Source organism: Oculina patagonica, chromosome 8 (assembly GCF_052425735.1).
Source record: "Oculina patagonica isolate OP01 chromosome 8, crgOcupat, whole genome shotgun sequence".
NCBI classification, from domain to species: domain Eukaryota; kingdom Metazoa; phylum Cnidaria; class Anthozoa; order Scleractinia; family Oculinidae; genus Oculina; species Oculina patagonica.
The window spans coordinates 32,052,769-32,079,163 of NC_135765.1; the positions used below are offsets into that span (position 1 = coordinate 32,052,769).

At 38.9% G+C, this 26,395-nt stretch overlaps 1 protein-coding gene and 1 pseudogene across 2 annotated transcripts; both read left to right on the forward strand.

Annotated features, from left to right (window-relative positions):
- Nucleotides 1–295: 295 nt before the first annotated feature.
- LOC144664399 (uncharacterized) lies at nt 296–16,907 on the forward strand. The gene is made up of 27 exons (XM_078525511.1): nt 296–512; nt 1,719–1,818; nt 2,199–2,286; nt 2,960–3,059; nt 3,524–3,556; nt 3,646–3,718; nt 4,117–4,191; nt 4,538–4,606; nt 5,262–5,342; nt 6,007–6,109; nt 6,859–6,902; nt 7,273–7,322; nt 8,065–8,163; nt 8,310–8,400; nt 9,524–9,662; nt 10,321–10,423; nt 10,872–11,002; nt 11,603–11,737; nt 12,250–12,302; nt 12,635–12,733; nt 12,810–12,927; nt 14,000–14,065; nt 14,339–14,451; nt 15,039–15,132; nt 15,397–15,451; nt 15,957–16,037; nt 16,711–16,907. The coding sequence occupies exons 1-26, from the start codon at nt 410–412 to the stop codon at nt 16,034–16,036; spliced, it is 2,295 nt and encodes a 764-aa protein (XP_078381637.1). The 5' UTR covers nt 296–409; the 3' UTR covers nt 16,037; nt 16,711–16,907.
- On the forward strand, nt 16,286–25,433 carry LOC144664300 (uncharacterized; annotated as a pseudogene). The gene is made up of 3 exons (XR_013572767.1): nt 16,286–16,334; nt 17,970–18,227; nt 20,703–25,433. The product of XR_013572767.1 is annotated as an uncharacterized LOC144664300 (transcript).
- The last annotated feature ends 962 nt before the right edge of the window (nt 25,434–26,395 follow it).

The window sequence follows — 26,395 nt, forward strand, 5'->3', positions numbered from 1 at the left end:
CTTCTTGGCGTTCTTGCCTCTTGCTAGCTACCTAGTACGGCCGTGATCAGCAGGTTTCAATCAGTTCAGAAAGGAGAGGACGACGGGAATTCCTGGAGGAGTGTTGCGTGACGACACTAAAAACGGCTGCGAGAGAGACTACCAAATTAATGGCGCCATGGCAAAAAAAAAAAGTTGATAAAAGTTCTTGAAAAGATCGAAGTCTTTCACACTGTATTTTTCCCCGCGAAAAAGCTTTCTCGGCCAGCCTCAATCCGATACTCTCGACCCAGTCCTTTTCGTGTTCCCTTGGCAACATGGAGGAGTAGGCTGTTCATTTGCTTCTTGTGTAGTAATTTCACCAGCATAATAACAAGCAATGACAACGTAAAAGTTCCATAAGTGGCTTAACTCCAAGTATTTGTTGAAGATGGCGATGGAAAGGCTAGCAGAGATTAAAGAGACCCACAATAAAACGATAACAGCGCTGTCATACAACCCGATGAAACATGAGATCTTGGTGGGATTTGAAGGTAAACTAGGAATTTTGTTATTTGCTGCAGATGTAAAGGTCTTTTGGTGCCAAATGAGCACTGAATAGTTCTATCCTTTAATCTTTATCCGTGCTGCTATTGTCGTCAAAAAGTTCTCGTTAAGCTTATGGTTGCATAAACTTGATTGAATCCACTTCGTTTGTTGCATTCCAGTTCACTGCAGTTCATCAGCTGAACTTTGACTTTCCCTGCTGTCTCAATTTTGATTGGCTACAAACAGTTATTGCTAGCTTTGCCATTATCTGCATGCACATATGAGTTCAATTCTGTAGACTATTTCATACACAATTATGACATTACATCAATTTGATGTGAATTTAGTGTATTTATAAAACTGGCTGCCTCCTGCTGGGACAGTTAAGTTGAGATACCTCAAGAGTCCTCATGGGTCCGATGAGGAAAAGGAATTAGTAGTACTGCATTAAGTTGCAATAAAATGCTGGAAATTTTGGGCAGAGGAATTAACAATTGAAGAAAAGTGTTTACATGGCCCAACACAAAGGAAGTTTGGGAAAGAGATGCAGGCAAAGGTTTACAATATTGATGTACTAGTACTTCAGAGTTCTCCCAGTGTTTACATTACACTTTCTAAGGGTCTGATTACATGGCGAATTTCAGCCCGGGCTGAAATTTCAACCTGGTTTGCCGGGCTGAGATTTCAGCTCAGCTTCCAAAACAAATCTTCTTGAAAAGACGTTTGCGATTACATGAAGAAAGTTTCATCCCGGGCCGATTTACAGCCTGGGCTGAGATTTGCAGCCCGGTTTTTGAAACTGGGCTGGAAATCCCAGCCGGGGCAAACCGGCTGAAAAACCTCATGTAATCGCGTTCAAATTTCAGCTTGGGCTAAAAGTGAGCTTACGGATGCGCAGTGATTATTTTCAACCAAAGAAAATGGCTGCCCCGATTTGTTTTCAGTTTTAAACGTGTTCAACCCAGACTGAAATTTTCCAGGTAATCACAACAAAATTCCAGCCCAGGCTGAAATTTGCCATGTAATCAGGCCCTAAACAAGAAGCAGTCATTTCCAATTTTGTTTAATAAAAGAAAGCCAAAAAAAATGTTGTCTGAACCAATTGTTTATATAGCAACAAACACCCATGCCAGAAAAGAAACTTCAGTAGTGATAAAATTTATTGTTTATGATCTGTAAGCATGAAATTTTTTTGATATTTTAAATACTAGATGGATTTATCAAAGTCTGGGATTACTCAACGGGTGAACCAGGAAAAATGCTGCGCTCTGTTAGAGAACATGATGGCTGGGTTACAAGCTTCTTATTCTGGTTAGTAAGGATGCAAAAAAATAATAATAATAAAACAATTTTAAGGCTTGGTCCTTGACAAAGAAAGCTGATAACTCAAGATTTAAGTGAGATTTCATAGATACACCAAAATTCCTGTTTTGAGCAATGGCCACTTTTGTTGTTCTTGTGTACTTATAGGCAATAATATTTTTTTTCTTACAGTAGCTCTCTCTACCTAGATGTATAAAAAGACCAACAAAATGATCACAATTGCCTTTAAATTTGTCTCAAAACTTGTACTCTCTGGTGTCATGCACTAGATTCCAATTCAAACTCAAGTAATAATATTACTAATAGTACATGTATATGAAATGTGACAAGTGTTAAAAGTGTGTTATTGTTTTGCTTTATGTCAACAGGGGTGATGCAAAACTGCTCTTTTCAGCAGCCAATGATGGCACTATTATTGCGTGGGGCTCTGGTGGTGCAGTGCATGATAGGATTCCAGTAAGCTATTACAGTACTGTACTGTGCCATACCATTGCCACTAAATAAAACCTCTTCATATCAGCTTGGTTGAATGGGCTGGCCTGGTTACCAAGATCTAGCCTCACTCCTGTTTCCATTGTTAAAATTTTGTTTTGTTCATATGAGAAGGCGGGTCAGCCCGGTTACAGAGATCTCATTTTTATTTACAACTAAGATCTCAGTAACTGGGATAAAATATTTTCCCCATGTGAACACTGTATTCCAGCCTGAGTAAGCAGGATGAAACTTTCTTTAACAAAATAGCTTTGCTCTCACAATGGGGCAGTCAAAATGACATAATTTTGCCTTGTATTTCCACTTCACAAGTATTAAGCTTTAGGAATGTTATAAGAGTCAACAAAACTACGATATCGATGATTGTGAATTATACAACTTCATAAATTATTGCACCATTTTGGTTTTGTTTCTTGGATTTCATTCTGGTCAATCGGGCTGAAATTTCCCATATGAACAGACAACAAAATTTGCCCTGGAAACTGAGCCAGCCCAGTTACTGGGCTCATGTGAAGAGGCCCTTTGTGCGTGAAACTTGAGTAACTGGATTATTTTCTATCCCAAAATTTGTATTTTGCTCTCTCATCAAGCGAACTTGTGACAACACAAAGTTACTTTGTTTTCTTAATTGTTCTAGATTGGTTCTCCAGTATATTGTATGGCATGGAATACAAGAAGAAATCAAATAGTAGCTGCCGTGGATTCGACAGTTCAAGTGTTTAATATGAGGGATCCAGGTAATTTCTTAAGAATATAATGCATTTTGTTAAAATAATAAAATATCCTTTCATAACTGTTTACAATTTTCACAACAATGTTATCTTTATATGCTGTGCATGTGGAGTCACACACATTGACTTAATTGTTATGCACACTGTCAGACTGGAGATTGAAAGGGTCATGAGCCCTCATAGCTGAGATCATTGTGTTTTATGTAATATAGTTAAGCAAGACACTATTAGTAAATAATTAAAAATATATTACAGTAAGCTTTGTTTAGACACCTGTAGGAGTATTTAAAGCTATTAGTTTGTGGGGCTGTGTATTCCTGGTCAAACTCTTTTTTTCACTTTTGCCTCTTTCCACCTTATGTAGTTTTCTGTTAAACTTTAATATGAAAAGTCTCCAATTAATTATGGCTGCATAATAACTTAAGACTTGTATTGTGCTTATTCAGAAATTTCATTATTTGTAATTTCAGGCAGAGAAATTGGGCATGTGATAGACACAAAAGGTAGGCAATTTATTTTCATCTTATTAAGTTAAGCTGTTTAAGTACCGGTAAAGAACTGAGATACTTAACCTTGATTGTTAATTTTTCAGCCTATGTCTGCAGAGAGCACTCTGATATTGTGAAGTGTGTCGTTTGTTATGAGTCAAGAGTTTACAGTGGAGGGTATGAGATTATTGCTTGAAGTCAGGAATATAGTTATTTCTCAAAGCTGAGTCTACGTACCTCATTCATGAGTTCCACAGCTGCAGCTTGAAGGAAAAAGTGACTCTCTTTTTCAAATTTTTTATCTTGAAGTTTTCACTTTTCATCTTCATTTAATTAGTAGTAAATTAGTATAAAATTGTAGGTCGAACAAAGAGTCTGATATCCTAAAGAGAGTAAATCTTGTTCATTAGTTAACAAAAATTTTCTCAATCTGCAAGACATTTATCCCATTGTTCTTTTCAGCTCTGTAAATTATTGCAGTTTTGTTTAAGCTAGCTACTTTACTGCAGTATATTTTTTCACTGAATACATGTAGTCTTACTTATCATAGTTATTATTACTGTTTTATGTTGCAGGTATGATCAGAGGTTTATCGTCTATGATTCAACTTTTTCATACAAAGGAAACAAGAGTTTATCAGTTGTAACAAAGTAAGATTTTGTTAATTTTAAACAGAGTACAGATTATGTAACTGTGCTTCAGGAATCAATGTCTTGATCTTACATCATACAGATTTTATAAACCAGCTGTTGAGACTGTGGGGCCTGCTCTTTCAAGGGGTGGACAACTCTATACACTGGATAAATGTCTATCCAGTAGATAAATGTTCACAAAACTTAACTGCACTGTCCACTGGATAGTGAGTTGTCAGGTGGATAGCATTATCCAGCCTTTGAGCAATTTTTGATAACTTTATCCAGTAGTCTACATTATGATTTACACGACGTACAAAAACATTAATTGAGTAATATGTAATTTATTTTTTTTTATTTTCAGGGTGAATAAGGCTCATGATGCTGGTATAATCTGCATGTGTCTTGCTCGTGACTCAGATAACAACACATGGTACACTATTGTTAGCTAAAAATCTGAATATAATTTTATTGCCAAAAAGAACTGGAACGTCTTTGAAATAGAAACAATTGAATGTCCTCGAATGATCTATAGTTAAAATTGTTTCAGGTTGTGCACATAAGCACCACTTACCTGTACATGTATTAAACATCCCCTCGGACTTAGAACCAGCCTTATTTAAGAGATTAAATAAATGTAACACACAACAGCATTGGCAACGGAGCAGGGGAACAGGGGGGCTGTAGCCCCCCCCCCCCCCAACATAAATTCCTCCCATGTTTTGATGCCAAAAATATTGCGAGCACAGTGTATAATTGGTTTGTCAAAATATTCTGTGTTGTGAGTGAGTTTATACATCTTCTAAACTTCCTTGGAAGTTTTGGGAAACTTCATTTATCTTTGGAAAAGTTCGAAAAACAATCAGAAATGTTCGTCTGGCCTTCGAACATCATTAGAGAATCTTTGGAAATCTTTGGTCTAGAAACTGCTCAGAAATCAAAAAGTTGCTAGAACGGAAAAAAAAAAAGTTTCTCCAAATATAAAAACCTGCCAAGTATTTTTGGAACAGTCTTAGCCCCCCATGTTCCAAAATGCTCCCCTGCCTTTTGAACAGTATTATAATTTTCTTAATTTAACATTTCTTTAGGGTGTTAAGCGGTGCCTTTGACAAAGTTGTGAAAGTATGGTCTCAAGATGGACAAGTTATGCACAAGTTTGATGGCTTCAGGTAACTTTCCTTTAAACTAACATTTGCAATCCCCACTCTTGCCATTGTCAGAGCAAAATTCCAAGTAGAAAATGTAATTTAGAGCTACCCTTTTGACAAAACAATAGGAAGATTTATCAACACAAAGCTACTAGAAGACATACAAATTATCACTTCAGATGAGCTAGTGAAGGTTTGAATCTTTCAGTCTGAGATGTAATATATCAAACACGAGACAGCGTTTTTCATCACATTTCCAAACACCGAGAAGAGAGTTGAAAGTACAACGTGCAGCGGAGTATTTTTGACGAACTTCGAGGTGTTTTGAAATGTGATGAAACACTCTGTCGAGTGGTTGATATATCTTCTCAATCGAAACTAAAACTACATAGAAAACGGAAAAATAAAATCGTCAAAATCTATGCTAAACTCCTTCACGGTGCTGATTTCCTTTGTTTTAACTAGATGAATTATTAATGAGTTTGAGAAGTAATTTTCACCATTAGTCCCGGGCTGATCAGTCATAGAATTGCACTGAAAAAAGTCTCTACTATGAGTAAACCTCTGTCAGATTTGCCCTAACCCAGATTTTACTGAATCTAGATATTGAACAAAACTATTACAGTGTAAGTTGTACTTTTAATGGCATCTATTAAAGTGAGTTGATCGTTTTAATTATCAACAGCGCTGCAGTAACAGGAGTATGTTATGTAAGACCTATCAAAACAATCTGGGTAGCAGCTGGGACTGCTGAAGCTGCTATGTATGATCCCAAGTCTGGAGAAAATGTGAGTTCTCAATTAGTTCTATGTTTTATTTTACTACCATATGGCTGCTCATTTCTAGATACCAGTAACAGGACCTGACATGCATACTGTAAACTATTCATTTAACACCCACATCACAAGTGGAGGTTAGGTGCCCAAGGGGCCTGGGGGCAACAATCGTAATCACACCCCGAAGGCGCCAGAACACCCGAATGGCCTGCCCAAACACACAACCCAGCCACGAGCCCCCCGCATGAGGCCCCCGAACTAGAGCACCTGTCACACTCAAGTCCAAATGGCTCAGTGGAAGAAAACTTATACAATGAAGTCCCAGGTAAATGACCTGGTAACAGGGGAGGGAGGGAAGGGAACGCTGAGAATGCTACCCCAAACTCAACAATGACACGCCAATAGAACAGCAAACAACAAATGCGAGCATGTGGGATGGCTATGCATGTACCAACGAGGAAGTTGACCCAGACAGCACTCCAGCAACGATATAAACGCCACTAACGCTACAAACAAGCACCAGAAGGCTAAACGCTTGAACACGCAACTGAGAAGGCTCTTGCTCCTTGTCGTTTCTATGTTAAACTTCATTCAACTGTATATTTAACACGTTTGCAACCTACCTTTTTCACCAATTGAGCTCAAAAAGGTGACTGAGTTATGTTAAGCCAGATGTAAAAATATTTGGCTCTCTTTGGGGAGCATGAACATGGCTTACATTTTACTTCTACAGTCACACTAAAGTTTGAATCTGTTTTCAGGTGACAGATTTTATAGGAACGTTTCAAAATGAGGAAAACAATGGGTAAGAGCAATATTGTTATTTTTTTTTATTTTGTCCAGACAAATGTCAATCAAATTTATTTCTACTTGCTTTATCAGCCTGAAAATTAAGTTTATTTTGTGTGGTTCCAGAAAATGTCCATACTCCCCACAGAAAGGATTGGAAATTCCTGGGGGTGGGAGGGGTCTCAAAGGCCAAAAACTTTAAGGAAATGTATGAGGCATAATTGTAAATTCCAGAGGGGGGGGGGGTGTAGGGGGAGGGGTGGTCAGGTATGGATAATTTATGGAACTACACATCCATTCTGATACTTCCACAGCATGTTGTTAAAAAGAAGTGTTAAAGTTTAATTAAAATGTCCTTATATTGCTCCATCTCCATTTGTTATTAGCTTTCCACTGGTCATGTTTCACTACATCTCTGACTTGGGACATGTCATAGGTATGTACTGTTCGTTCTCATCACATCATGTTCTCTCTTTTGGCAACATGTAGTCGACAAGACAATTTCTAATACCATGTGCATTAGGAGTAGAGGGGAATTAAAGCTAAGCAGGGTTGCTATAGGTCAAGAAAATTGGTCAGGGAAAATTTTAATTCTTCAAGGTCAAGAGAAAGTCAGGGAGTTTTATTTTGAGTCAGGGAAAACTGAAATACTGAAGAAAGGTCAGGGAAAACTGATGTCTGTGGCAATGATGCTAAGAGAGGGTTAAAGGGAGATCGATATATACAAAACTAAAATAGTTTCTAATAATGTGTGCATGTTAGTAGTATACGGATAAGTGGTAGCTACAATTGATCAGCTGTATCTTAAAGGGTTTCTCTACTCTAAATAAAGATAGTAATAATTAAACTAAGCGAATTGCTGTGACCAACAGAAGCAAAAACAAGTTAGTTGTTTTAGCACTATTTGCATAAGTAGTATAGGGGGCAGCTTAGAATGTCTTAGAATACCAGTAACTGGAATAAAGACAGTACGAAGCTAAGAGAGGAACTGCCACGAATCACAATTCCTCTTGCAAAATTTTCGTTTAGATCATGGATTAATTTAAATTCACAGTCAATGGACACCAGTGTGGCATTACTGAATGCGAAATGTGGAGTGGTGGTTGGAAGAGAAGGCTGGGGTAGGGGAGGGGGCTTGATTTATAGAGTGTCTATAAATGCTCTGTGTGATATTTTAGGAACCAACAGCAGGAGGCATTTGATTGTGTGGAAATACAATTCGTCTGGCTGTTTAACAACATTGAAAAACAAGTGTGCTATGGAGTCCCTAACTTACAGTGAGTTGTGTTATGTCATATGCCAATTGAACAGAAACTTCTTTTGAGATATTTTTGGCATTTTGTTTTTCTTGAAAGAGAGTTTAACAAAGGAATCATGTTTCTGTTGGAGGATATTACGTTCACTTGTTATTATTTTGTTATAGCTCGAAAGGTTCCTCTGTTGATCTTCAGTGGAGGAAGCAATGGCCATGTGTCAAAATGGGAAAGACTACAGTCAAACAACTTCATGTACAGGTAATGAAAGATCTATCAGAAAATCTAGACTTCAGCAAGTCAGTTGGGGCTTTTAATTATCCCTCAGGCTTTGTAATCTGAATAACATTTGATTTATAGGCTGCTAAGTCATTTTTCCCCACAAATATATCTGGCAAGTTACAAGAACGAGTGTTTTACCACGGTATGAACATGAAAGCGTTGTTTCTGTATAAGAGGTCGTTCTGTATGTTTAATATCATAATTTTTTATTTATTTGTTTTGTTTTTAAAGTTGTCTATTTTCACACATACAGGTTTGTTCTAGCAATATTGCATGTTGTCCACGTTTTTAGGTGAAGAATCTTAAACTACCTTATTATGGGAATATAACGAAGCATTTTAACAACGCGAACAAAATTTACGCGTAATAAAATTAACGCGAATTTAAGAAAAGTTCTGGTTAAATGCTTATAGTAAACGTGTTTATATTAATTAACATCAATAAAATTAACGCGAATTTTTGAAATTCGTGTAATAACATGTATCGTTAATTTCCTATAATAACACACAAGGAGTTAACTTTGTTGATCATTTCCTCGATTTTCCTGACCTCTATGTTTGATTATGTACTACGAATTTAAAAAAACACTGGAATTGTTTTGGTTTTATTACAAGAACCTTCCTCAGAGCAACTGGGGAAAACGTACAGAGCCAACGTATATAGGCTAAATAAGCTGTCGCAAGACGCAAAATGACACGCGCTTAAGTGCACAAGACAATGTACCAAAGATTTAGCATCTAATCTTAATATACACCTTACTTTTAATCCTTACTTTTTCTTTGCCAGCACAAAAAAATCCACATTTAGACCCAAAGGGGTCCCCAGATGGTAGGCCCACTGGGCTTCCTTCTCTCTAAGAATTTTGTAATTATTTTTTTTAAATGTTCTATAAAAAGTGTGAGGGAAAAATAAGAAAAAAATTTTCCTTAAAATTTTGTATTTTTTTTTCTGTAAAATAGCACGAGGAAAAAGTTATGTATGTTATGTTATGTTGATATTGTTAAGAGAAATTTGACATCAAGCACTACTAGAGCTTAGAGTATCAGTTTAAAGAGTAATTTACATGGTGGTATATCTCCACATGTTTTGTACTTCTCCACAGCAAAGAGATGTTTTTACAAAGTGAGGCCAAGTCTCGTCTGGCAGCTCAGATGGCTGCTAAGTATGACTGGCGTAGTCCAAACAGGCATGTCAGTGGCGATAGCAGGCCTAAACCTTCATTCCTAAATACCATCAACCAGGTGGGTATTTCTTAACTGAAACTTTCCAGGAAGTGCGCACCCTATGATTGGTCAGTTCGAGTTCGTTGTAGCTCCATAAAGCATGCGGCTAACGTCACACGCGTCTTTTATCGAGTTATAATGCACGCGGCTTTTGTCACGCATTTGAGCGCAGGGAATTGCTTTTCAATTATATTAAAAAAATAAAATACTTGCTTCTTCTGCATTGTTAAGCTATATAATCACTTGGACATTTTAAAGAACACAAAAGAAGTGCGAGAAAGCTGTACCTCGTGCTTCTCTTTAAACTTCTTTTGTGTTCTTAAAAATTCCCAAGTGCTTATTTAACTCATTAATGCACTCGTTGTATATTTGTTTATAAAATCATTATTATTATTATAAATTGTTGAATGAAGCATATGCATTCGTCAGCTTAGCAAGAATAGGGTGGTAAGAAGTAATATAAAGCTTTCTGAGATAGCGGTATATACTTTGTTAGCATTTGGCTCAAAACGTGCGGTCAAATTTTATACTGGAAGTCGTATTGATTGTTCTTCTCCTATTTCAAACCATCGTTTAAAGGTTTCACTAAAGTCAAACGTAGTATGCTGTCTGTACTAAACAAAATTGAAGATGTAGCGCCTTCAATAACAGTTGTTTTGTGGTGATAATTTTTCAGATGTCGTCTGCTTCTGAACATACCAGTAACCTTGCTCTGTTAAGATCCATTTTTGTGGAGAACCTTGACTTATTAGTGGTGGCATCGGAAGATAATAACATTTGTAAGTACACTTAACTGCTGTTTTGAGAATTTCCCCTAGCTGTTTTAAACGTGCGGCAGTTTTCTAATAACCATTTTAAAGACAAAACTTACGTCATCGCAACTGGCTAATCACAACAAAGGAAAATTACATAAATAGCCAATCAGAACTCGAAGCAGAAACATGTGACTAGTGGTAACCTCGGGAAAACGTAAAACCAGTGGCAAGCGCGGGAAAACATGTTACCAGCGGGACAAGGGCGGGAAACCTGTAACCTGTGCCAAAGCGCGGGAAACGCGCGCGTTAGCCAAGTTTTGGGTTGTTTCTGATTAATTGAAAATAGAATAGGTTACTCTGATTGGTTATACCGTACGACAACGAGGAGTGTTTTCAACCAATTATGACTCGGCAAACGCAAACCATAGTTGAGTGTTAAAGGCTTAGCGGAATTTTTTTCTTGTTTTGATAGATGTGTGGGGTTTTGACGAGGATGCTGTGAAGGTCCTGGAGAATATGAGACCAGCAGATGAAAACTTGATTTACAAATACGCAATCCTGCTGGGTGGAAAGCACTTTAAACCCATTACAAAGGACGTAGAGGTAGAGTGCGGACAATCTCCATTCACCATGCTTTATGGCACCTTTTCCCTTGTTAGCTATATTTTGAACACAGGGAGCGTTCGTAACATTGCCTACAAATAGACCTCTTTAGCTTCGTTTGTTTGTTGTCCCATTGTAGAACACGTGATGTTGCCCTTGAGAATTATCTCTTTTAAACTCAAACAAATTCACGTGGAAATGACTGGATAATATTCAGCTAGTCAAAGGGACAATTCTCTGGAGAGGATCACATGATTTACAATGGGCAATTTACATACGTAGCTAAAGGGTTCTATTCTAAGCTCCAAAAGACGTTTTTTTTGTTTTCAAAGACACATTGGGTCGCCCAATTTGATCGAATGAAGGAATGAGACGGCGCCGAATACCCTTACCCCTATGAAACTTCTAGACCCGTGAGCGCTTCTAAAACACCAATGTAGAAAAATCAATTTTCTTTACCCATGCAAATTTCCGTTTCATGGCATTAAATGCTAACTCTAAAGTAGAGCCAAGCTCCTCGCTGTCGCCCTTTTGACCTGACCCCACCCCAGTACAGTACTTAATCCTTACTCTTTGTCGTGTATTTGGTTTTGTAAACAGGGTTCCAAGGAGCATGATTCAGTGACCAATCGTGTAGCAGGATTCATCTGTAAACACGTGTTCACTGAGCACTCTAGCTGTGTGACTGGGCTGGCTGTGGTGGGAAGAGAAGCTGGCTATAATACAACTTACTTGGTAAGACATGTTAAAGGTAAAATCCGTTTCATTCCTAGAGCTCGGAGGAGTAAGCGGGCTCATCGGTGCTATCGTCTGTAGCACAAAGCATTTAAGAGTATTGCTACTCCCCTTGGATGTGATGCTTCTGTTCATCACAAGTCACCCCTTGCCCCAGTATTGTCTCTCTGCCCTAACAGTTTGCCAGTAGCCATTTATACTCTTAAGTGAAGGGAGTCACTGTGAGGGTAAACAAATTAAGGATCAATTGTTAGGTTTGGGGAGGGGTAGGTGAGCAGTTTCCCAGAAACCTAAAGCGATAAGTAAGGGTTAATGTTAGGTTTGGGGAGGGGTAGGTGAGCAGTTTCCCAGAAACCTAAATTGATCCCAAATTAAAACTTGAATGATATTCGCTTAGTGATTTTACCTTGATGACAACACGTCAAAAACGTTTAGTTTTGTAATATCTTATAGCTTTTAGCCTTGTATGCAAATCGAATTAAAATTTGTTTTGTATTTGTTTCGTGTCACAGCTCAGCGCTGGCTGGGACAGGAGAATCTTCTTGTGGGACTTGGAAGCTTCTTGGTAAGACTTACTTCGTGAAGATTAACAGACAATAAAATCAATTTATTTTATGTTTTTCTTCTGTCGCACGTTCAAGAGAAAACCAAATTGATCTAAGTGGAGAAGAAGTAAACGTGGAGAAAATACATGTGAAGTCGTTTCTTCTTTGATTGGCTGTGAAATTCGGAAAATCAACAGAAAGATGTAAAACGAGTATGAAAAGTTAATCCGAGCAACGTAAAGCTTATGACTCAAACTGTAAGCCATCTTTGCCTCCCCTTGTTTGCACATCTTTTACAGTTAGCAGTGATCATTTTGGCATGTTTCATTTTTCTCTTTTTCTTTCTCTGTAGTTTTCACGACACTTTCCGTAACACGGACCCAAGCGCCCTGGAAAGCGATGAACTAGCCTCAGATGGAATCATTATGGACTTAACTTACAGTCCTGAAAGGTACATGAACTATTTTGCGAAACGTTTTCTTGAAAAATCTTCTACAGTTAACTCATTATCTTTTGCTGTTCTACAGAAATGAGTTCGCATATGCTTCGTCTGATAAGCTGGTCTATATCAGACAGTTTTCTGACCGCGGTGCTGAGATGACGTTGTCAGCGGTGTTACAAGGCCACGAGGCTGAAGTTACCCAGGTAAGACCGTTACAATCCCAGCTCGTGTCCAGGGTCTTATCTGCGTTCAAATCTAAGATGGCGACTCAGACAAGACACCATCTTGATATTATTTGAGACGTCACGCTGTGAAGCGTTGCGTTTCGACCAAAATAATTTTTGCAAAGGAGTTTGCTAAAAGTAAGGTAAAGTCTGTGTCCGAGCCAAGTGGCCCATAAAGCCGGAGCTTATCCCGGTTTCTGTAGCATTAAGCGACTAGGAGTATTGCTACTCCCCCTGGATGGGATGCTAGTCCATCGCAGCGTTACCCCCCCCCCCCCCCCCCCTCAGCATTATTTCGCTGTTACCCATTTATAAACCTGGTTGGAGAGAGGCACTATGAGGGTAAAGTGTCTTGCCCTCGAACACAAAGCAGCATTCCGGCTAGGGCTCGAACCTGGGCCGTTCGACTTGAAGTCGAGCGCGCTAACCATTAGGCCACCGCGCCTCCCAAAAGAAACAGGAGTTTGGGGAGAGACATAAGTCAACTTGTACATTGTTTATCTGTTGTGTGTACAGTCGAAGCTCTCTTAACGGACACTCTCGTAAGCGGACAGCTCTACTTACGGCCGCCTTGTTGCAAAACCCGTTTTAACTCCCATACAAACTCTGTATTTTTACATTCACGTAAGCGGACATTCCCGTAAGCGGCCGCGGACACTTTCAGATATTACGATTTAGACTTTTTCTTTGTTTTTAAGCTCCCGTAAGCGGACAACCCCCCAAAAATCCTATTTACAACCTCTTTATCTTATTTTCATCAATGAACTTCACATCACCGTTCGTCACAATGATTTTACAGTAATTACAGTACCATATTTCAGTGTTTGCTTTTTCGTCATCCACGTCCGTCCAGTTATTGTTAGCTGGGCAAGCTCCCTTTAGCGGCCATCTATCCCCTACACCTCTAGTGGCCGCTTATGAGAACCATTCTCGTAAGCGGCCAGCTCCAGTTACGAACACTTTTTTTGCGTCCCGAGGGTGTCCGCTTACGAGAGCTTCGACTGTAGTTGTGTAGTTTCTGATTAACCTCGCTTCTGTTTTGTCATTGAAGGTGCGTTGGAATGCAGTGCTGACCAAATGGATTACAGGCTCCGAAGATGGCACTATTCGTGTTTGGGTACGTTATTGGTGATGGTTACATGACGTTAGTAGCTGGCACAGATCGGTGATCAGTGCTAGTTTTTATTGCACAACTTAGCAATTTTATCCATCCGCCCATTGTTCTCCTCTCAACCAACATAGTGAATTGCAGGGACATTAGAGTTTGGAAGGGAGATTGAATTTTTCATCCGCACTGCAATGAGAAATTTAGCAATATAATAACGTTTTGTTTGGAGCGATCCTTGTTAAAATATTAACCTTGCGTTCACTGGGATCTTGTTCACGGTAGAGTGCAGACGGGATGGCCTGTGATCTAGTACTCAGTGCCCAAGGAGCAGTATCAGCGTTGTGTATTGATCAAGTGAATGGCTGTATTGTGGCTGGAGTCCAGGAGATCATCAGGCAAGTGCTTTACGAGAGATGATCATATAGTTTCTCCTATAAGTGTCAATACATTGTCAAGCAGACATTGATGAGAATTAAGAAAATCATCAACTTGCGGTATTTTGTTGATGTGAAACCAAATTCTCAGAACTGACATTTAAACATTCTCTTCCTCAGAGCCGCTTGCCCTTCTTAGCTGTCAGAGCCTGGGGCACAAGGAACAAGTGGCTATGGGGACACATTTTTTTGGGGCTCTGGCTCTGGGCACATATGATTTGATTGGCTAGATCTTTAACAAAGGAAATTAAAATTTGGCAAATCAATTCAACCGTTTAAAAATCCCTTTGTCGTAAGTGCTTTTACTACTGTTGATATGATTAGCTAGATTTAAATTCTCCTCGTTTAAAATCTTAATCTAGCCAAACAAAATAATGTCCACGGAGCCACTTGTTTCTCGTGCCCCAGGCTCAGCCGGCTAAGAGGGGCAAGCGAATCTGGGGACGAGAATGTCATTAAAAGAAATGAATGGTAAAGTTTTGGGAGAATTGCTGTTTTGAGCTTAGCTTGGATTCGGGGGATAAATGGTAGTGTTTTTCATTTTCCAGAGTTTATGATCCAGACACGCGAAAAATTGTTCAGAAGAATCTTGGACACAGCGATTCAGTGCGATGTATTGTTCACATTCCCGAGAGAAATCAGGTATCGTATAGCTTTTTTTTCCTTTTTATGTGCTATTTCTTTTGTTTGGATGCTGGGCAATGGGTCATTTCTAAATTCTGACAGGTTTTTTTCTTTATTCTGAAATGTATGGAATGGTGCTAAAATACAACATGAGAGCGAGGCAAAGTGCGCTCAGCCTCGTTCCCATGTCATGTTCCCGTACCAGTCCTACACACGTAAAATTATGAACTCTGTTTGTTGGTCAAGTATTGAATTTTTTGTTTTGTTTTGTCTTCTTTATAGTACGTTTCTGCATCGTGGGATAAAACGGTTCGAATATGGAACGCGTACAAGAAAAGTAAGTTCCGAATTGCAGGGCTACAAATAATGTTTTTCCCTTCAAAGGACATGCATCCGACTACGTCACCATTTTGATCGGACAAATCAAAAGTGAGGTCGGATATCATATTACAGTACTGCTCCATATGTGAACCTGCTAATCTTAAATGCGTTGTCAACGCGGAACATTGGTGTTTGCACTGGAAAGCAAAAAAAAAAGTTGTCCAGACATTCTATCCGACCACAGTTGGAATTTCATCAGACACTGGAAAATTGTGGGCAGCCAGTGTCCGATGCACGACTGTTATTTGCTGCCCTGGAATTGTCGTTTTCCTTTTCTTTTATTGCCAAATCAGGCAGAATAACATATTCAGTGTTATGGCAGAACATAAAAAACTGTAAACATTTTACTGCTCTCTTCAATGGAAAAGCTTGCAAGAGACGATAGGACTAAACTGGGGGCGATAACGAAAAAAATAGTCACAAATATTTATTTCTTACCAATGTTTGAATGTGTATTTTAGCTCGTAAAAAGCCTGCCAAGGAGACAGATTTTCCTGACTCGAGCAATGAAAGTTTTGAGGATCATTCACTCCATAGCTAGGGTGAGACATTTTTTTTAAATGTGCCTCGTGTTTATCCAGTTTTGTTGTTTGTTTGTTTTTTCGTATTGTAATCCATTTCCATCCTCGCCATGGCTAGTCATCCTCACTTTCTAATGGCTTCCTGTCATTTCCTGAGTACTTTTCTACAACGTCAAATTGTTTTTATTGGTTTCCCTAACATCTAAGAGTGTTTTTTTTTTCGCTTTCCAAAATGATGCTTAATTTTATATGTTGTGTGACTTTCAAGGATGTGGATGCGTATCACTGCTGATGTGACAGTTTCAGACATCGTGACAAGTATGTGTGAACCTGAAAATTATTGTTATGAATAGCAATGAATAGCCCAATTTCTATATTTTAAAATTCAGCTCAAAACAATAGACATCACTACGAGGCTCCGGGGAATTAACCCCACAAACTCTATAGTTTATTCCCCGGAGCCTCGTACTGAGGTCTATTGTTTAAGGCTGAATTTTAATATATCGAAATTGGGCTATTTCCGCTTTTCAAAATGATGCTTAGCCGATAAATAACAGTGTCATTTATTTTTCATGCTGCGTGACTGTCGAGGATGTGGATACGTGTCACCGCTGACATGACAGTTTCAGACACCGTGACAGATAAGTTTGGACATGAAAATTAAGATGTTATGACTTTCCCTTTTTTCTTGCAGATCAATTACGAGATAAGAATCGACAAGTCGTGGAAAGAGGACCAAAGGCGACTCATAAATGTTTTAAAAATATCTACATTTTTTGTACATAAAACTGTAAATATGTACATTATAAAGCGTATTTAATATTTATATTTTGTATTATGTGGTTTAAAGACAAACTTGAATTAAAATACATCACAAAAAATTGCAACACACTTTATCACGTGTGAAACTTGCCGATATGATTACGGATCTATGGTTTGTATGTATATGATATTTGTACAGCTCCTCGGACCGTTGATCTTGAATGACAAGTGTGACAAAACGCCAAAAAATCTCATCAGCTCTGTTCAGGTGATAAAATGGAAACACGTCTTGTGATCTTTGCGCGTTGGTTTCCACCCTCTCTCGTGACAAAACAGGGAATTTTAAAGACAAACTTGAATTAAAATCCCGGGATTAAAAACATCACAAAAACGGAATTTATGCAAGATTGTCGTTGTCCGCGTCACCTTGCGTGCGGGGGGGGGGGGTTCCCTTTTTTTTTGTTTTTTTTGGTTTTTTTTTTTTTTTTTTCCTTTCACCCCCCACAAAAAAGGTGGTTAAATCTGGTTTAAAGTTGGTTATCCAACTTTACACCATCAATAAATTGTTATTAATGGTTATTAAACCAATTTTTACGCTACCATGTGTAATGGATTTAAAGTTGCTGTAAAGAAGTCCCATTATTACCCTGCCTTTAAACTTGAGTGTAATGCTGGCATAAAGGTCAGCTTTAAAAAAATTTGAAGCTAGCGTGAAGTTGATTAAATTTTAAATTTATGCTTGCTTTACTTGAGTTTAACACCACAGTAAAGTTATGTTTTCATGCTGTGCCCCAAGAAAGTGTATGACATTTAAAATTATCCTGCGAAATCGCGCGGATAATATAAATACTTATGCGAAAATACTTAGCCGACGAGGCCATAGGCCGAGTGTGCTAGAATCAGACGATATTCCGCAAGATTGAGCAGGATAATTGTTTCATTATTCAACAAATTAGCAACGAAACACATTTTGCAGATAGAAAAAACTGTATTTATGCAGCGCTCCCCGGGGGCAGCGCTTTCAAGATTTGCAACCGTATATCGCAGGATATCTGTTAAGTACAGATGACAGATAACGTTAACATTTTGACCATATATGGGCAGCGAGCGCATGTGTTGAATAATAATTTCGAATTTATCTTGAATGGCAATTGTGCCAAAACGCCAAAAAATCTCATCAGCTCTTCTAAGGTGATAAAATAGAAAACATGTCTTGTGATCTGTGCGTATTGATGTCCACCCTCTCTCGTGACAAAATGGGATTTTCCCAGAAAAAGGGAAGTGACCTTAAAAGCCCTATATCATGTGAAACAGGTTGCGAATTTTCGTATTTAATGGCAGCGTTTTTCGAAAACTTGCATTTACTTTTAGTCCAGTCTGGTGATAGCAGTAGAATGGATTTTGGTTTCGTTCTTTGGCTGTTTTTCTTGAGTGGATTCTGCTCCTACGGTATGTGAAATCTGCATTTGATACAACGCTTGATTATAAAGTACACAGATTGTTTAGCTTTGTCAACGGGGAAATTTTACGAAAGATTCAGGGCATTTCTAAAAGAGTACTATTTCGGGTTTTTATAGTATATTTACCAAAGATTAGTTTCAAAATACACATTCGCGGAAAGCATTTAATAAAGCGAAAATTTTCGATGAACTCTCCTGGTTCATGTTCAATCAAGTTTCGGTGCCCGGCGTGAAGTCACATCGGTAAATGTGTTAGAATGCCGCTTCTAATTTCGAACAGGGTTCTGTTGTCAGAGGTGCCGATTTTAAGTAGATCGTCAATGGCTAATTTAATTATCTTTTTAAAAATATCTTGAGGAGCAATAAAAGGGTTTGTACAAACTCGAAACAGTCTGTGCAGGAAGTTTGTTTTTTTCTTGCGTGTGCCTAAGGGAATGTATCCCGTTTATCTTTTAACATAATAGACCACCAGCGAGAAAAGAAAATTGCTCTGATATAAGTGAAGTTTAAAAAAATCTAGCCTTGTGATGCTGTGATTTTCGCCTTCAAGTATCGCGTGACTTGTCTGAGTTCGTCACCGTCATGCTTCTCTGATGCTTCATCTTTTTTTATTTAATCAAATAAAAAAGATGAAGCATGACATTACGTAGTTTATATTTACACTTAGGTTGTTATTATAGTATTAACTTACAGTTTTCAAGTCTTTAGTGCCATTTATAGCATCTTATTATATATTTATATCCTTTTACAAAATTTAATGTTGTAACGTTTCTTTATCCTTTCAAATTTTAACGTTTTTGTTTTTTGCCATTGTTATTTACGCGTTATATCGTGTTTCGCACATTTTAAATCTGTAACGTTTAACCTTTAGAGTCATTCACTGTAAGACCCTGAAGAAGGAAGGCCGTGCCTTCCGAAATATTGGAATCTCAATACAGTCCTTAACCTGTTAAATCGGCATTGCAATTTTTTCTTTATCTTCGGTAGTCTTCGGAAATCTTCCGAAATGATCGGGAATCGTCGGAAAATGGCCGAAAACTTCTTGATATACTACTTAACAAAATAATATTTGCCTTTCTTGGAGCTGTTTTTGTTTCTTTCTCGATAAATTTACTGTTAGTTTTAAAAAATGTACAACAACTTATTTTTAACAAGACATGTTTCGATCGTTCACGATCATCGTCAGTTTGTGTTCGTTTACAATTTGTGAATTACCGCGTACTTCAAACGTGATACATTTCAAATACGTACAGCAATTACAAGACACTATGTATAAGAAAATAACATATACTAAAACGAAAGAGTTAAGTCAGCATGTTTGAGCTGCTTATTTAACGTTGGGTTTCCCAGCGGATGTGGACAGCCCTTTAGTTGCATCGATTATTGGTGGGAATCCACAAGAAAAGAGTTCTTAGATGAAAGTCTACGGCAGCCTCAGATTGCTGCAGATGTTGAAAATGTTGAGTTCTTGTCCCTACCAGATGCTCACTACGCGTGAAGATGACGGCAGTACAGGCAACCCGCACAAGAAAATTGTAGACACGCGCGACGGAGACGAGAGTTACAGGGTCCCACGACATGCACAAGACAATCGACCAGTGCAATAACGGTACACAAGTTTCGTAACCTCGAGCAAAAGGAGCCTACATAAGGTAGCAAATTGACGGGAACCCGAGAGTTTGATGAGGGGACTTGAGCCTGCTCGATGTTACAACCATATATGAACACATTTTCCAACATCTGCAGCGAGGAGCCACTTCATCTAAGACTCTTTTCTATTGTGGATTCCGCACCCAAAGACCTAGAGCTCCCCCGCGGAAACCCAACGTTAAATAAGCAGCTCAAACAGCACTCCTCTTTCTTTTTATTTTTATTTTCTTACATTAGTGTTTTTTATTATTTTATAATAATTTTTTTTTTTTTACTTTTCTTGACGTATAGACTCGCGCGCATTGTTCCATGTCTTGAGCATTAATGTGTACGTAAATTAAATGTATCACGTTTGAAATTTATGCCACTGTAAAAATTCAACCACAAGTAAACGAACCACGACGTACGATGATCGTGAACGACCATTCTGTTACAAATAAAAGTTGTTGTACATTTTTTAAAAATAGTAGTTTGTCTGCTTTTATCCAAATTTACTGTTACAGTGAATTTTTTACTGTTAGTGGTTAAAATGCCTAAAATTTTTAAACTGTTTTATGTTACAGAGCCAAAAAATTGTGTTTAGTGTTATCGAGGTACCCCCATTCAGACCCTCAAAAACGATTGTTTTTCTTGAATTTTAACTTACTTTATTTTGTTGCCCCGAGGATTGACTAACAAGCGAAACGTAAGCTTTTCCAAATCCGGTCCGGTACAGCCATAATTTAGTCTTTATCAAACTCAAGCTGATAATCAACGAAATGGTTCTGTATCGGAAACTTGAGAGTTTTTGCTTTTATTTTTGTATTTAAACTAGGAAACGTCTTTGCCAAGGAGTGGTTTGTCTCGAGACTTCATGGGAGCTCAGCCCTTGACTGCGGTCTTAAATCGATACACCGGTGCAAAACCATCCACCAAGTAACCTCACGTGCGCATGACGGTGACGTCATCAACATCGACGGAACAGACACGTCACGTGACCCTTATCCTTGCGAGTTCAACTCCACTGGAGAGAAGGAACTGAAGACGGCTAGTGTGGTCATGCGCAGTAATAATACTCGAGCGTTCATTGCTTGCAAGAACAAACGCTTTCGGTTTTCGTGTGACACCAGCGTAAACGCTTCTGATGGAGTTTCTTTGAAAGGAATTACATTCGTTAACACTGCTCTATATCTTTATGAATGTTCTTTGAAGATGAACGACTGTAGTTTCGTAAATGGTTCCAGTGGCGCAGTTTCCCTCAACTTTTCCCAAAATTCTGCAGGAAACATTGATCTGGATGGCTGCAGCTTTCAAAACAACAGCGCCAGTGGTCTAAAGATTTCCGGCAATTCTGTGAATTTGATGATTTCGAATTCCTCGTTTACTAACAATAAGCTTCACAATAAAAACGACACCATATTGACAATGTCAGCACAAACCTTACAAGTACAAGAGATTGCTAAATTCACTGTTAACTTTACAAACATAATTGTCTCACAAAATAATTGTTCTGGTCTTGCATGTTTTGAAATTGTCGCTGGCGTAAAAGGAAAATTAACCCTAAAGATGAATCAAGTAACTTTTGAGAATAACGGAGCTGGAGAAAGTATTCTCGACATTAGTAACTCTTCAAACGTCAACGTCGTTTTCAAATCAACGAACTTTACAAAAAACACCGGTAGAGCTGTCAATCTTCACAATAACAATATGACTCAGCTGAAAATCGTGAAAGGAACGTTTGTTGAAAACAGCATTGGACACAGGGGGAACGGAGGAGCTGTTTCTGTCAGCGGATTCACGCAGATAGCTATCGTCTCTTTGTCGCGGTCAAACTTTACATCCAACAAAGCTGAAAATGGCGGTGCGTGTTGTTTCCAGAATAATTTTTTGCTGACCCTGGATATCGAGGGATGCCAGTTTGAACAAAACAAAGCCTGAATCTCGGGCGGTGCTATATATATAACTGTAGGAAATATTTTTAGTTCGCCGCAAAGCAATGCAACCATAGATATTCGCAGCACGCATTTCAGAGGTAATATCATCCAATCGGAGTCCGAGGATGAAGCCGGAGGAGGAGGTGCGTTGACTATGTATATGTTCAACGCTCAGAGCCTATCTTTAACAAACAGCACTTTCATAGGCAATAAAGCAAAAGGAACGATCACTGCCGGAGCAATTTACGCTATGATGAGAACTCTTTATAGGGACGCTGTAGTTTCAAACTGTGAATTTATCCGAAATTCAGGCGATTGGAGCAGAGATCAGTGCCCTTCAACTCGACGTTGTTGATTATTCATTTCCGCCGATGATAATAATTCAAAACTCGACGTTCTCTGAAAACAAAGGGAGCAGCGATATATCACTTGACATTTACTTAGTTTCAAGCATCTTGGTAATACGCTTCTGCAAAATACAAAATAATTCCGGCGGTGGAATAATTATGAACCAATGCTAAGAACATCCTTGTGGAGAATTCCATAATAAGCGACAACGTTAACTTTCATTTTTTTCCTTACACGGCAGCCAATGAAGGCAGAATTAGTAACAGATCGAAGTATCAATTCAAGAATGTTTCATTTATAAACAACAACTGCACAGCAAAGAGCTCTCTCTTTCGGGTTTTCACGTATACGAGTCAGAGTTTCTTGCTATTCCAAGCAAACAAATTCCTGAACAATTTTTGCAAATTAGGAGTGGTGAAGATTTCTGTTTTTCTGCCGTCCGACCGGTGCTCTCCGATCCTGGTTTCCAACCATCGGGTCACAATAAACAATACGGAGTTTCGCGGGAATTCCGGAGATACTGAAAGCACGCTAACAATACTTGATGTCAAAAAAGTTGACATTCAAAATAGTAATTTTACAAACAACCTTCGGCGGTACAGATGGCTCGCACATGCGCGTGCGGACAAACGGCGAACTGAAAGTTTACAAAACCAACTTTTACCAGTCAATTGAGAAATCACAAGTCTACCGTGCCTCGAAGGAGAAACCATACAATGGATTCTTAACAGTGGCAAGTGCAGGAAGCATGTCAATCCGTGAGAGTTCGTTTGTGTTGGATCCACTTAGTAGAGATGGTCAGACTCTTATTTTTGTTAAAGGTGTTCGCAAAGTAGACATGGACGATTCGGTACAAATCAAATCTCCGGTCAGCTCTAAGCTTCTTCTGCGTAATTTCACACACCGCGACCAACGGTGGAACGTTCCTTCAGTAGGACTTCGAAACGTGTTCTTAAACACCATGTTCTTAATCACCGAGCCATGTCCCATAGGAACTTACAGTATCAACAGAGGCAGCAGTAAAGGATTCACGGTCTGAGAACAACTTTACATGCCTGCGTTGCCCGACGGGTGGAAATTGCACCTCTTCTCTTTCAGCAAGGCACAACTTTTGGGGATATCCTATGGGCAATGAGGTGCACTTTAAGCTCTGTCCCCAAGGTTACTGCTGTCCGGCTGTCAATAAAACATGCCATTATGACAATAGTAGCTACCTGAATTCTGGTTGTCAAGGAAACCGGACAGGAATTCTATGCGGAAGATGTAAGCAGAATTTCAGTGAGACGCTGTTTACAAAGAACTGTCTTCCAGTCAAAGACTGCACCCATTGGTGGTATTTGCTTATTATTTTCATCTTCATGATATCATTTGCTCTGTTTCTCATTCGAAAGCCGCCAGTGGTTGAAATATTGATGGCAAATCTTACATGGTTTCTTCCGAGGCACAGAAGGAAAGATCACGACGACTACAAAAGCCTGGACAGTGAGGCCAAAACAGACAGCAGTTCATCAAAATCTGGATTCTTAAAAATCCTTTTTTACTTTTATCAAGTTGCTGGAGTTTTGACCGCTTCGTATTATGGTGTGAGCGAGGTGTTAAAAGATAACATTGCATTACCAGTGATGAGCCTTCTTGACTTCAAGGTTTCTGTCAATAATGATTGGAGGATCTGCCCCTTTCCAGGAATCACACCGCTTTCAAAAACACTGTTTCAACTTGCAGCCGTCACGGCCACTGGTTTGTCGATCCCAGCTATTTACCTCTTGCACAGCGGTCTGAACAAACTGCGCAAGCGTACACCAGTGCTTCCCCCAAGTGGTCCTTACCTTGGAGCGACCCTGGAAATCTTGTTGCTAGGATACTCAGCGGCGACTGGAACTGCAATGAAGCTGCTGAAGTGTGTAGAAATACAGCACGTGTCTCGCTGGTATTACGACGCCGAAATCACGTGCAATCATTGGTGGCATACGGCGGCTATTATGGGAATAGCTCTGTACTTGGTCCCGTTTATATTCGCGCTATATTTTGCTTCATTTCAGCTGTATCGAGGGCAGATTTCAGCAAAGATTTTTATACTGGTTTGCTTTTTTCCCCTTCCATACCTTCTCCTCCTCTTCATTGCTTATGTCGTGAAAGTAATTCGTCACTGTCAAGAAAAGAAATCTCCATGCAGCATTTTTTATCGTGAAGATGACAAGGACACTTATTTTTCGTTCACCACAGGACACCCAGTTCTTGAAGTCTTAACCGCTCCATTTTGCAAACCAGAGGGTGACCGATTATCTGGAAGAATTCACTGGGAATGCGTTCTTATTGGGCGCCGATTTATACTGATTGTGATTGGCTCGCTTCTCACGCATGCGTTTCTGCGCACTGTTTGCCTGACAATCCTATGCCTGTTTTTCCTTTTGCATCACGTTTACCAGAAGCCATTTGCCCAGTTCCGCGAAAACCTCGCTGAAACCGTTTCCTTGACAACCCTGGTCGTCATAGCAACACTGAACGTTGGATTGACATCCTATTACTCAGAGGGGACTGAAACTAGTGATTTTCAAGCGCAGTATGTACAAGGCTTTCTTTTGACAGAAGCTGTCTTACTCTGCGCCGTTCCTCTCGTGTTTGCAGTTTTTGTTTCCTTGTCGTTGATTTCGCAGCTTGTGAGGCTGGTAATTATTGTAATCCGAGCGGCACGGAGGGTAAATTTTAAATCAGAAACCTATGAACACAGTCCTCAACTAGGTCAAGTTCAACCTTTAATTTCCTCTGTGGCGTGATAATTCTACGATATATTCCTATTAAGGAAAATACATTTAAATCACTGATTTTAGCCATCCGTCGCACAAATTAGAGTCTTAAAATTCATTTCAGTTTTTTTCAGTTTCGAACTTATAAGACTAAGTACAGACAATTTCATTTAAAGAGGTTCCACATTAGGATTCGCAAACTGTAATCTCTAATCTCGCACTCCTATTGGTGGAACATTCATTAGCAAGTAAGTAAGTAAATAAGTAAGTAAGTTGAAAGAACAAAGTATTCGAAGTTTTTCAGAGTTATTTCATGAGATGAGAATGTAAAACGATATTTAATGTTGAAAATGTATTGAATTACTTTAAATGAAAGTGTTTGTCTATTTTAATAGAGATAAGTTCCGAGTAATCCTATTCTTTGACCACCGAATGCTTTACATGCCGTAAGACTCCAATAATACCCCTCCCTTCGGGAAATAAGCCTGCCAAACCTTTGACGCAAAAGTAAATCTTCCAGTAATTAAACTCTCCTGAATATGAGCCCGTACACTTTGTGTGTTTCTCTATTTCAATAGATGAGTTTTGAGTTCTAAAAAAGGGGGAGGGGTGCTTGGGATGAGGGAGGAGGGGGGGGGGGGTGGGTAAGTGATCATATTCTCTGACGCCCCGAAAGCTTGACATGACGTAGGACTCTAATAATACCCCTCTCTGTCCCCCGGAAAATAAGCCCGCCAAAACTTAGACACAAAGTAAATCCTTTCAGCAGGACCGTAACTAAAAGGAGGGAAAATTGCAATACGAGGCACATGCCTCGTCTAGATTTTTGCCAAAAATTAAACACAAAATATATTTTGTTGGGAAAATAATCCGCAGTTGAACAAGATTGAGTTTTCTCAAGAAATGCGTCAAGAAAAATGTCTGGAGGACATGTCCCTAGCACCCCCTAATAAGATCTTGTCTCGTCTATGACAAAGGTTAGTGGTTACGGCCTTGCTTTCAGTAATAAGGTCTCCTTAATATAAGCCCGTAGACTTATTTTTTTACAGCTTATATTTAGTTTAAGAGACAAAGTTCTAACATGTAGTATTCATATTTGCACCTAGTTCTTCTTAAACGCTAAGCCCAACCATTCATGAAACGCAAAACTCTCTCCGTCTATATGCCTCTCCGCAAATTAGCCCTTCTGAAAATATATAAAGCCCACCTGGTCCATCATAACAACCTTAAAAACGGCATTGTTTATCATCGAAATTTTACGGTATAGCATACAAATATGTAATGCAGTGAAAACGACATGGTCTCTAAGATGCGTCAACTATTTTTACTTTTTTCCACGCGCCCACGGTATTTGTCGTTCACAATATTAGGCAGATTAAGTAAGATTAAGCATGACGTTTGTTTTTCCCGCGAACGGCAAAAATTGTAGTTTTGTGTTTGTCGTGAATGTGTTTTTTTCCCTATTTTTATGAGGGATTAATTTTAGAATTCGATAAAAAGGT

Excerpts from the sequence above, each read along its gene's own strand:
- LOC144664399 (XM_078525511.1), top strand. The coding sequence starts at position 410 with ATGGCGATGGAAAGGCTAGCAGAGATTAAAGAGACCCACAATAAAACG. Across the intron at positions 1,819-2,198 it reads GTTACAAGCTTCTTATTCTG|GGGTGATGCAAAACTGCTCT; the intron begins GTTAGTAAGGAT and ends TTATGTCAACAG. Across the intron at positions 14,066-14,338 it reads ATGGCACTATTCGTGTTTGG|AGTGCAGACGGGATGGCCTG; the intron begins GTACGTTATTGG and ends TGTTCACGGTAG.